At 38.7% G+C, this 12,921-nt stretch overlaps 1 protein-coding gene across 2 annotated transcripts in view; it reads left to right on the plus strand.

The window, feature by feature from the left end:
- TOPORS (topoisomerase I binding, arginine/serine-rich, E3 ubiquitin protein ligase) overlaps positions 1-8,702 on the plus strand; it is an 11,191-nt gene extending 2,489 nt beyond the window's left edge. For both annotated transcript variants that reach the window (XM_010839603.1, XM_010839602.1), the window contains exon 3: positions 5,160-8,702. In XM_010839603.1, the coding sequence (XP_010837905.1) occupies positions 5,160-8,075 (2,916 nt within the window). In that variant the 3' untranslated portion in view covers positions 8,076-8,702. The remainder of the gene's footprint in view (positions 1-5,159) is intronic.
- The last annotated feature ends 4,219 nt before the right edge of the window (positions 8,703-12,921 follow it).

Raw genomic sequence — 12,921 nt, forward strand, 5'->3', positions numbered from 1 at the left:
TGGATCCGTGCCGGTGGGCGGGGGAGGGCTGCTTTCCGAGAGGCGCTCCCGAAAGCGCGAGCCCAGCCGCGTACTGGAAGGCGCTTGGTCTCTGGGTTGGGGGGTTGGTGGGGGGAACCTGACACAAAGCACGAAACGTTCGAGTCTTGAGTCGTGGCATCGCTGCTGCCAGAGTTGTGACCTTGGATGGCCCCCTAATCTCTGAGCATGTCTGTAAAATGGGAGTAACAGTGTTGGAGTTCGTTGTGATTATGTAATGCACGGGGTGCCTACCTTAGATCCTGGCAGGTGGCAGTTCTCAACCAAAGGAAGCGACTGTCTCTGTAACTCTTGTAGTTGTCTGTTACACCCCTTGAGCCTGTGACTTCATCCGTCGACTCAGTGCATCTCTCTTCACGGGCTACTTTGTTAGACTGGAAGGGGGCAGTATTGAGAGGAGGCATTAAATAGTGCTTTGCGAGGAAAAGTGAATAGAATTTTTGGTAGGTAATTTTGAAGTTAATTGAAGATAAATGCAGAAGGAGTTACCGAAGATTTAAGTTAATAACGGTGAGAGTTAGGGGTTTTGTTTGCTTTTAGTCTCTGGCTTTGAAAGCTATACAGTCAGCCAAAGCAGTCATGCTTACCTGGAAAGAGCGGCTTTAGAGGGTAATGGTTCCCAAGCAGTTCCTTTTATTGCTGGAACTGGAATTAAATTTCATTGGGTCTGGTCAGTGTTTAAATTTTTTAGGGTCTGGTTAATTGATCGTTTAAATTCTGTTTGATTTCTTGGTATTGATTAGATTGCAGTGCAGAGAGGGACACGGTTTCTTTAAGGTCACAAGAGATAAGGGCCCAGATTGTTTATAATAGTTGGGACTGTTTAGTTGATCCACCTGTGAACCCTTTTTAACCATTTTTCTTAGATATAATAAATACGATAATGATACAAATATGAGGATCATTCGCTTGTCATCCTCCTGGGCATTTATAATCAGTTATGGGTGATGGAAATTACAGAAATTAATTTTATCTTCACATAACATGAGATAACTATTAAATTCTTACTCCCCACCAAGCACTATGCCAAGGGTTTATGTGGAATCTCTCTCTTCACACAACCACTTTTCAGGTGGATACTGTTACTTAACACATTTTAGAATTGAGAAAAATGTAAGGTTTTGAGAAATTGACTTTTCTGCAGATCACACCCCTAATAAGTGTTTTGATTCTCAGCCCTGACTTTGCGTTAGAATTAACATCACTCCATGAAAACATCACTCTGTCAAATTTTTTAAATGTGAGGTGTTTTTAAATGTCTAGTCTAAGGTCTAATTTAGATTTCCAGCCTCCCGACTCTTTTTATCAGCCTCCACCTGTCACCCCTCCCCTCAATTCTGAAGATGATACATTTTATTAGAATTTGGGAGGCAGTTAAGGGGAAGGGTTCAGAAGAATTGATTAATCTTCTCTTCATGGGGAAATTAATTTGAAGTCCTAATTCCTAGAGTACTAGGATAGAGAAACTTTTCTCATAGGGTGCTTCTAGAATCTGAAGCACTAAATCTGTCATCAGGTCTGCCTTTGCTGCCTAACCCAGAATTCTTCCAGCAAAACAAATCTTTTTTTTTTTTTTAAATATATATTTGTTTGGCTGTGCTGGATCTTAGTTGCATTTGGGATATAGTTGGCTGGTTTGGTATTGAACCCAGGCCCCTTACTCATTGGGAGCGCAGAGTCTTAGCCCCTGGACCACCAGAGAAGTCCCCCAGACCTTCAAATCTGTCACCTTGCTGTCTCTGTTTTATGCCTTAATTTGTATTTTTGAAACAGCTTTGTTGAGATATAATTTGTATTTCATCTATAAAGTTCACTTCTTTAAAATTTGTAATACAGTGGTTTTTAATGTGTTTATGGAGTATATTTCTGCAGTTATAATTGAACATTTTCATCATCCTAGAAAGAAACCTTGATAATCCGTACCCAGGCTTCCCCTACACACACCCAGCAATCACTAGTCTGCTGTTGCTGCTGCTAAGTCGCTTCAGTCGTGTCCGACTCTGTGCGACCCCATAGACGGTAGTCCACCAAGGCTCCACCGTCCCTGAGATTCTCCAGGCAAGAACACTGGAGTGCGTTGCCATTTCCTTCTCCAGTGCGTGAAAGTGAAAGTGCCTATTCGTGTCTGAATCTTAGTGACCCCATGGACTGCAGCCCACCAGGCTCCTCCGTCCATGGGATTTTCCAGGCAAGAGTACTGGAGTGGGGTGCCATTGCCTTCTCCGAATCACTAGTCTAATTTCTATCAGTTCTCCTGTTCTGTACATTTCATATAAAATAGCATATAATGTGATATTTTGTGATTGATAATGAAAAGATTTGTCCATGTTGCAGCATACATCAGAACTTTGTTCCTTTTTATTGTCAAATATTCCATTACATGGATATACCACATTGTATGGGTATACCACAGGTAGAGGCAGCCTCCACCTGCCAGCACTACCACCCTCCCTTCCACCCCCAATTCTAAATATGATAAATTTTAGAATTCATCTGTTGATGAGCATTTGACACTTTTTAGCTATTAAAACACTTTTTAGCTTCCCAAGTGGCATTAGTGGTAAATGTTGGAGATTTAAGGGACGTGGGTTCTTTCCCTGGGTCAGGAAGATCCCCTGGAGGAGGGCACGGCAACCCACTCCAGTATTCTTGCTTGGAGAATCCCATGGATAGAGGAACCTGGCAGGCTACAGTCCCTTGGGTCACAGAGAGTCAGACAGAACTTAAGCAACTTAGCAACAACGGCTATTCTTTTAAAAGTTTTTGTGTGGGCATGTGGTTTTGTTTCTTTTGGATAAATAGATGTGGATTGCTGGGTCATGTGGTAATTCTACTTTATTTGAATTAGCACATATTTTTAGTATTTAGTGGTGATTTCAAAAGAGTAAATCCCTTATGATTTACATTCATTGCCATTGTATGATGTTTCTCATGAATACCATTCTTTATAGCTAAAGAAACTCCTGTGTGGAAATATGAAACAGAACTAAGAATTTTTTCTTTTTACCTACTATACATTAATGTTACTCATCATTCTTTATACACTTGTGCTGAAAGGAGGACTAGAATTCCATCTTAAAAAATTTATAATTAGTGAAATTTTGTTTTATTTGAACTTGAAATTATCTAGTAATTCTCTTTAATAAATTTATTCTGGGTTATAAATCTTTGTGTGACCTGGAAATGTTCAGTAAACACCAAAATTCTGTATTCCAGAAAAACAAATTAAGGTAAACTGTATTACCTAGAAATTCTCCAGTCGTTTTAAAAAGTCTAGTGATTTCTTAAATAGAGAGGCATACTAAAGTCCAGAGTTAATGTGGATTTCTCCAGTTGACAGTTAGTTTTTGGTGAAACTTGGTCATTAGTCCAGATCTGATGCCCTCTCCACTGTTTTCCCTAATGCCCACAGAGTCTCTTAACAGTTTTTATTTTTAAAAGATTTTCCCCCCTGAGTTGGAGAATTTAAAAATATGAGAAGTAGGGGGAAATGCTGAGAAATTTATGTCATATTGTTTTCAGAGTTTAAATACATTTGCAAAAATGCAGCTAGTATTAATATATTTATAATTCTCTTCTAGTTAAGAACAGTGGTAATTTTTGCATCCCACTGTAGAAGACAGAGGACTGGAGGTATTTGGACCCCCTTGAAGAAACTTGTTCAGCATTAATTGATTTCCTATTAAGATACAGCTCTGAGAAAGCTAAGATGCACTAGATGAGCAAGTTAATTTGAAGTCTGTGGTGAAATACTTACATTCTGCAATCACAGATTTTTGTTGTGGGTTTTATTTGTATTTTGTTAGAGCTAGATATGGCCAGTGAGTCTCTTGTTTAGAAAATTAGTTTTATTATTTGACTAGATAGCAGTTGACTGGTCATGAGACTTCCTGTGATAGAGGAGGTGCAGAAAGATGGATAATAGGCCCGGAAAACATAGAAGAAGAAACGAACATTTAATATTTATAAAATGATTAGGATAGAAAGCAACTAAACAGGGAACAAGGCCCAGATGTAATGCAACTAGATTTCAGCTCTTGAAAATTCATTTAGTAAGTTATGGGCCAATGTAAACTGATAAATTTCAAGAAAACAACGAATTTTTAAGATTCTAGTGATCCTAGTGAGAATAGATAAGGGGAGGAGGCTGAAAGCATGATTTCAAGATACTTTGTGAGTGACTAGATTAAACAGGAAGGCGAAGAAAAGCTTCTTCGGGATATTGGAAGGAGTCAGTGATGAACTGAATAGTAACAATAATAAGAGTAACTAGTTAACATTTACTTAGCAGTTGCTGTAAGCCAGGGACTGGCCTTGAATGCTTTTACAATTATTACATTTAATAATCTTCACTAATATCCTTTTTTGTGTTTGAAAGAATCATCCACAGAACTGTTTGAAATAGGGGAACTTTATGGTATACAAATTTTCTCACTAAAGCTATTTTTAAAGGTACATACATAATACCACAAACAAAACAAGTAGTCCATATTGTTTGGGGTGTATGTATGAAAGATATAAAACCATACATAGAAATAACTGAGAATTGTGATATTTTGGGTTTTTGTTTTCTGGAGAAGGATGGGCTTGGGGGAGGGGCACATAAAGGGACGGTTTAAAAAATCTCAAATAACCATGAGAAAATGTAAGTCGCTAAATCTGAGTGGTGGATATTTGGCTACTTGGTATATTTTCTTTTGCACTTTTTTGTATATATCAAATTTTCCTCAAATTATCTTTTAAAAAGGAATGATGCATAGTATAGAATATTTGAGAGCTTACTATGTACCAGGCACTTTTTCTAAGACCTTTTCCTTTTTTTAAACAGCTTCACAAATCCTGTGAGGTAGGTTCTAGTATTAGTGCTCATCAGATGAAATTGAAGTATAAGGATAATAACTAGTCTATAATCACACTGGTAGTGTGGAACCAGGATATGAACCAGGAAATCTGACTTTAGAGCTTGTGCTTTAAGTACTATATTACTATGCTACGCTGTCCCTTTATGTTACAGACATGTACTACTTTTCACTGAAGTATGTTTCAGTCATTTGCATTTTTTTCAGATTTAGTCATTTCACTTTTATCAGGTTACTGATGTATTTTTTTCCCTTTTACAGATAATGGCATCAGCCGCTAAGGAATTTAAAATGGACAACTTTTCACCTAAAGCTGGCACTAGCAAATTGCAACAGACAGTACCAGCTGATGCATCTCCCGATTCTAAGTGTCCTATATGCTTGGATAGATTTGATAATGTGTCTTACTTAGATCGCTGTTTACATAAGTTCTGTTTTCGCTGTGTACAGGAGTGGTCAAAAAACAAAGCTGAATGCCCACTGTGTAAGCAGCCCTTTGATTCTATTTTTCATTCTGTGAGGGCAGAAGATGACTTCAAGGAATATGTCCTAAGACCTTCGTACAATGGCTCTTTTGCTACTCCTGAGGTCCGACGATTCCGCTATCGCACAACTATGACAAGGGAACGAAGTGCTTCTGTTCATTCACCTAGTAGTACCGTGAATAGAAGAACAACAACTCCACCAGACAGTGGAGTATTATTTGAAGGGTTAAGCATTTCAGCAAGACATAGAGATGGTGAAATTCCTCCATTTATGAGACAGATTTCAATAAGAAGGCCAACTACTACAGATGAGAGATCTTTGCGGAAAATTCAAGAACAGGATATCATTAATTTTAGGCGAACTCTCTATCGTGCTGGTGCTCGAGTTAGAAATATTGAAGATGGTGGTCGCTACAGGGACATTTCAGCTGAATTTTTCCGTAGAAATCCAGCTTGCCTTCACAGATTAGTCCCCTGGTTAAAACGTGAACTGACAGTTCTCTTTGGAGCTCACGGATCTTTAGTAAATATCGTCCAGCACATCATCATGAGTAATGTTACTCGCTATGACTTGGAGAGTCAGGCATTTGTGTCTGATTTGAGGCCATTTTTGCTTAATCGGACTGAGCATTTTATACATGAATTTATCAGTTTTGCTCGCTCTCCATTTAATATGGCAGCCTTTGATCAGCATGCTAATTATGATTGCCCTGCTCCTTCATATGAAGAAGGTAGCCATTCTGATTCTTCAGTCATAACAATATCTCCCGATGAAACTGAGACCCAAGAGCTGGATGTTAATGTAGCCACTGTTAGTCAAGCACCATGGGATGATGAGACTCCAGGACCTTCTTACTCAAGCTCAGAGCAGGTGCATGCTGCCATGTCTTCCCTTTTAAATACTTCTGACAGTTCAGATGAAGAACTTGTAACAGCAAGAGCTACATCTCAGATACAAGGAGTACAGACCAATGAGGACCTAAATAATGACAGTGATTCTTCTTCAGATAACTGTGTCATTGTTGGATTTGTTAAACCACTAGCTGAGAGGACCCCAGAACTTGTTGAACTGTCCTCTGATTCTGAGGTAGAGTTAGGTTCTTATGAGAAAATGGAGACCATGAAGACACAAGAACAAGAGCAGTCTTACAGTTCTGGTGATAGTGATGTTAGTAGATGTTCGTCTCCCCACTCTGTCGTTGGAAAAGATGAACAAATAAATAAAGGTCGTTGTGATTCTGGTACAAAAATCAACTCAAAGAAGGAAGAGAAACGATCTATATCATTGTCCTCTCTCAGAGACCTGAGCTCATCCCTCAGAGGAGACAGAGTATATTCACCATATACCCGCAGACACAGAAAGAGGGGAAGATCGAGAAGTTCAGATTCATATTCCCAGAGTAGAAGTGGGCATGATCAGAAGAATCGTAGAAAGCATCATGGGAAGAAAAGAATGAAAGGCAAGCGATCCAGAAGCAGGGAGAGTAGTAGACCTAGAGGTAGAAGAGATAAAAAGAGATCAAGAACCAGAGATAGCAGTTGGTCAAGAAGAAGCCAAACTCTGTCTCTAAGTAGTGAAAGCTCTAGCAGATCAAGATCTCGTAGCAGTGATCGTGGTAAAAGAAGATCACGGAGCAGAAATCGAGATCGTTACTACTTGAGAAATAATTATGGCAGCAGATATAAGTGGGAATATACTTACTATAGTAGAAATAAGGACAGGGATGGCTACGAGTCATCTTACAGGAGAAGGACTCTGTCCAGAGCTCACTATTCCAGACAATCATCAAGTCCAGAACTTAGAATTCAGTCCTTTTCTGAAAGAACAAATGCTCGGAAGAAAAACAATCACAGTGAAAGGAAGTACTACTACTATGAAAGGCATAGATCAAGGAGCCTATCTAGTAGTAGATCAAAGACTGCATCTACAGGGCCTGACCGGGTGAGAAATGAAAAGCCTGGTGGGAAACGAAAATACAAAACACGGCATTTGGAGGGTACTAATGATGTTGCTCAACCATGTCATGAATTTGCTTCTAAAGTAAAGGAAGGTCATTATTCAAAATCTTCATCAAAATTGGATGGAGGCTACAAAAATGAGAGTGATAGCTTTTCAGATAGCCGGTCATCAGACAGAGAGACAAAGCACAAGAGGAGAAAAAGGAGGACCCGCAGCCTGAGTGTAGAGATAGTTTATGAAGGGAAAGCTACCGATACAACCAGACACCATAAAAAGAAAAAGAAGAAACATAAGAGGAAGCATAAGAGACACCATGGTGATAATGCTTCACATTCCCCAGTTGTGATTACCATTGACAGTGACAGTGATAAAGACTGTGAAGTAAAGGAGGATATAGAATGTGACCCTAGTGGTCCTCAAGGCCCTCTCCAAAGTGAAGTTTTGGCTCCGTTTGAATCTAAAGATGTAGTTACAATAGAAGATGAATTTGGTGTCCTGAGCAAGGAGTGTGATATTACCATACTTAATAACAACTTGAATAATGCCAATAAAACTGTGGATAATATATCACCCCAGGCAGCTTCAATTGGACAAACTCTTGATGTAAGAGAAGAGAGCACTCTGGCCTCTGATTTGGAGAACCAACCCAGTACTGTCTCTTTTCAGACTGAGCCATCAAGGACATCATCATTAATGTCAGTGTCTCTTGGTAGAGACCATGATGTGTCTTAAAACTGCCAAAGCATCTCTTTGAGAATTCTGATGGTATAAAAAGAAGAAAAAAGATCAGTGTCATCTATTGCAGTCTGTTTAGAGGTGACACTTGGTGAAAACTCTTTTCCCCCTTAAAAATATTTTGTGATTTTTTTTTTTTTTGGTGTTAAAAATTTGTAAAAATCATTATTTGTTCAAAAAGTATGTATGTTCCACCCTCAGAGATATGCACTTTTAAGTGAAGAAAATGATATTGCTAGCAGTTTATTTAAAACTTGGGATCCTTTTTAAATAAAAAATAAAAATTTTAGAAGTTATTTCGTAAAGCCATATGGTATTGACATATTTTTAAAGTAGCCAATGAGTATTTTTGAATTTCTTTTTGAGAGTTATTCTGGAAATGTGTTATAAGCTAGAAGAATCCCTTTGGACAGTCTTTATTTTTCTTCTTAAAAATTTGTATGATTCAAAACCATTTCTTCAGGTTAAATTGAGGCATTTTAATCCGCACAGCTTATCTTGACATCTGCCAAAAGAAAAATTTAAATATTTCCTTTATATACTTGTTTATCTGGACTGCCAGTAAAGCAAATGTGTATTCAACAAAAGAAAAAAAATAAAACAGTAACACTTAAAAACAATCCATAAATTTTTTTATGCAGTATTTTTTTAAAATCATTTTAGTGGAGCTAAAATCTTGTAAATAGTTAAGGCTATCCTTGTGTTATAAATACTGAATTTCACAGTTTTAATGTGAACTGCATTTAACCTCAAACAGTTTTAATGATTATTTTAGTTTTTTAATCTGATTATGAAGAGTATCTTTCTTGTTTTCTGTCTTCAGCAAAGTGCAGTTACAGCTTACTAAAAACAAAACCCTTCTCTGACTTCTTTTACTTAAATAGTTCTTTTATACAAAAGAGGGCTGTGTTTGTGTTCTTCTGTTTCAGAGGTGATAAAAACTGCTCGGTATTGGTGGCCTGATTGATGTAGGATTGATTGCCAATGAACAGTGGAACTTGGATTAGGTCTAAATTTAGGTGTCACTGTCTGGCTGCAATGTTCGTTCATTGTTCAACAGAAATTAGAATGCCTGCTGTGTGGCACGTTCTGTTTTAGGTTTTTAGAGATTCGGTGACAGAACAAAGCAGGTATGTTCCCTGTCCTCATGGGACATTTATGTATATGTATTTATGAATATTACAGACTATAAGTTCTCTTGAGAGTATAATTTTCTGTAAGAGCGTACAGTGGGGGCCTAATCTTAGGTGGAAGTGATGGTTGAGACAAGTAGCTATTAAGCAGGAGCAGAGTTGTTAGTAAAGGAGATGTACAGAAATCCAGGGGTGAAAAGGAGTCTGGTATATTCCGGGAACTAAAGGCAGGTTTCGTTAAGGGACAAGAGTGTGGGACCAAGCTTTGTAGTCTGTGTTTAGCCTACGGGCAGTAGGAAACTGGTTTAAAGTGACGAAAATCTAAAGTTGATATCGACAATTTTGGTAAGCTCAGACATTGAGAAGTTGTGGGATGATTATAGTTAATCAAGAAATATACTTTGAAATTATGAAATGACTAGTGTTTCTGAAGTATGTAAGAGTGCGGAAAAATTTAAGAGTGCTGTTTTATTGCACATTCTGCTTTTGCATAGTATTTTAATGAAAAAGCTCAAAGCACTAGTGAAAAGCCATCTTCATACATGGCTCCATTACATCATTCTAGGTGTTCCAGCCCCAAATTTCCAAGTCTTTGATTCTTTTTTCTCCTTCAGCCTTCTCATCCAATCAGTAAATCCTGGTTATTAGATATTTTTCTAATATTTCTAATGTGTCTGTACCATCATCCAGTCTAGACAGCCATGATCTCTTCACTTGTGCTACCATAATGGGTCTGCCTGCATCCACTATTTGCCTCCATCGTTTCTTGATAATAGCTTTCAAAAGACCTTTACAAACATTTTTTATCCTTTCATTCTACTTAAAATCCTTCAGTAGCTTCCTGTTATTCTTAGGATATTTATTAAAAGGAAACAAAAGTCCAAAATAATATGAATTACAAACACCTGCTTAATTAGAGACTCTAGTCCATCTTCAGCTTTTCTCTCACTTCATTTGTGCCTGGGCCTCACTGACATGCTTTGGGTCTGTATGCATGGTGCTCCCCACTAATTCACAGCCTTCATGCATAGCATTTTTCTTCTACTGGAAACTAAACTCTGTAGCTAAACTAGGTTAGTGTTAATGTGCCCTTCCACTCCATTCCTGTCAATCATTTGCTCTTTAACAACCCTGGATTCCTTTAGAGCATGCATCACTGGTTGCAATTGGTTACTAATGTCCTCTTTCTCACCGCTTCCCTTGTGGCTCAGCTCGTAAAGAATCCACCTGCAGTGCAGGAGACCTGGGTTCGATACCTGGGTTGGGAAAATCCCTGGAGAAGGGAAAGGCTACCCATTCCAGTATTCTGGCTTGGAGAATTCCACGGACTGTATAGTCCATGGGGTTGCCGAGAGTCAGACACGACTGAGTGACTTTGACTTTTTTTCTCTCTCACCAGTCTGAAAGTTCTTTGGCAACTCTGTGTTCTGCTGTATTCCTTCTCTTTCACATAAGATATGCTTAAAACCCTTACTGGGTGGAGGTATAGGTAGGTGCTAGAGGTTTTAAAAATTGCCTGAGACCTGCTTTCATGAAGCTACATAATAAACTTTCAACCAAACATTACATTCACTTAGCTTATTCATCCAAATCTATTGTCAACGAGTCATTTTCTTTTACCTCAGGATTTTAGTTTTTGTGACTTATTTGTGTAAAGGAAATGCAAGCATTTGTGCTTGTACTTATCCTCTGATAAACAGGAAAACTTAACTGCTTCTTAGTCTAAATAGTTAAATTCAGCCTTAGCTCTTGAGGAAGGTAATCCAAGGGCTTTCCTAACCCATCTAGTCTGTAATAACAAAGGGTGGTGTGTACAAAGGCGAGGGTTTATACAAGGCCATTTGATGGCCTCTGCTTATTGGGAATTATTCTTCCATCATGGAGAATAATTTCAGTCCCCTCTAGCATAGGCTGTGGACACTTGAGCTAGCTGGTAATGTGTCTGTGAACTTGGAAAGTTTTTTTCAGAAGGTGCTTTTGGGTGCTGGAAACCACCACCACCCATTGTCCCTACCAGTGATGTCAGGGGATGAGAAATGGGAAGGGGTTCTTCACAGAAAACAGATTTCATCAGTATTCAGAGCGTGGATCCATTTCTAACATTAAGCTAAATAGACCTTTGTACTACTGAAATGGTGACTGATTAATTACTATGATAATACAGAGACCAGAATTTGTATAGGTCTGTCTGGTGATTGGTGCCTTTAGGAAAACCCACTTGGGCATCTGAATCATAATCATTATGTAACCTACCCTCAAATGGTTCAGAAAAAAAATATAGTTGGAGAGGAATAATGATAAATTGTGGCAAAATTTAAAAATTGGTGAACGAGGGTAAAATACAGGAATTCTCTGTACCTTTTTTTTTGGTAATTTTTATATAAGGATGAAGTAATTTCAAAACAAAAGTGCCTCCAGGCCTTCAGGGTTGCCTGCATATGAGAATATTAGTTACCAGCCTTGAATATTTTCCAAAAGGGGGCAAAAATGATAAAGGAAATTAACTATTAAAGCCATTTTCTCTTCAGGAAAATAGAACTCATTAGACCGTTTATAAGGCTAGACCTGTTGAGGATGAGGGTCTTGCCTGAGATACACAGTTAACTACTCTTGGTTCTGTGCTCAGAAGCAAGCTTGTGAGGGTATAAAACCAAAGGAGAGTTTGCTTAATTTTTAAAATTTTGAATGGGAGGGAGGCAAGATTTTGGGGAAGGAGCTCCTAGAAGGAAATGGCAGCCCACTCCAGTATTCTTGCCTGGAAAATTCTATGGACACAGGAGCCTGGCAGTTTATAGTCCATGGGGTCGCAGAGGCAAGACACAACTGGGGACGTGCACACATACTCCTAGAATAGGAAGAGTTGAGAATAAAGGAGAGGGACAGCTGGCGAAGCAAAATGGAGAGGGGTGGTTGCAGAGCGGAGGTACATGAGCTAGCAGCAGCAGAAGGAAGTAAAAATGCACAGAGACATTGGTGGGTAGATGGTTATGATGAAGTAGTTCATTATCTAAAGCCTCTGTTCCCCCATGAAGTAGGAAGCAGTGCCATCCTCTGAGAAAGATGGATGGTCAATAGGATTGGGCTTCAGGAGAAGAGTGGAAAAATGCTTTTTAAGGGGTGTGAAGGGATTAGCCACAAATTGCTGGCGAATGTTGAGGCATGGTGATAATGGAATGTCTATGGGGCCCTGAAACTTGTGGTTTTGCTCTGGTAGCATTCAACAGTATGGAAATAGAAGCAGAAATTAAAGTTGGACATGGAGTATGCATTCAGTGTTTATACAGCAAATGAACAAATGGATTTATCCACGGTTAAAGTATCGCTGAATGTAAGTAGCAAAAGAAAGGGTGGCCTAGGGGGCTGAGTGAGATAAGTGTAGTTAAATTTGTGTATTCTGGCATCTGGGCTGGGTAGGGAAGGAAGTGAAGCTATGAGATGACTGTTAGAGAATTGATTGTCAAGGGATTCGTTTTCCAGTGAGGTTCAAGTATGTATGTGTGGGGTTATGCCTTTTTCAGAAGACTGAAAAATGTTTTAGAGAATGCCTAATTTCTAGCCATCATTTAAAGTACCCAACGTGACTGGAGGTGAAGGTGATTGGATTCAAGGACAGTGATCTGTGAGGCTATTGTCTACATGGAAGAACACTGGGTGATGCTGGGATATAACCGGATGGAGAAGAAAACGATATTAATTACATCTTGTCCTTT

The sequence above is a fragment of the Bison bison genome, unplaced genomic scaffold (genome assembly GCF_000754665.1).
Source record: "Bison bison bison isolate TAMUID 2011002044 unplaced genomic scaffold, Bison_UMD1.0 scf7180017864123, whole genome shotgun sequence".
In the NCBI taxonomy this organism is placed as follows: domain Eukaryota; kingdom Metazoa; phylum Chordata; class Mammalia; order Artiodactyla; family Bovidae; genus Bison; species Bison bison.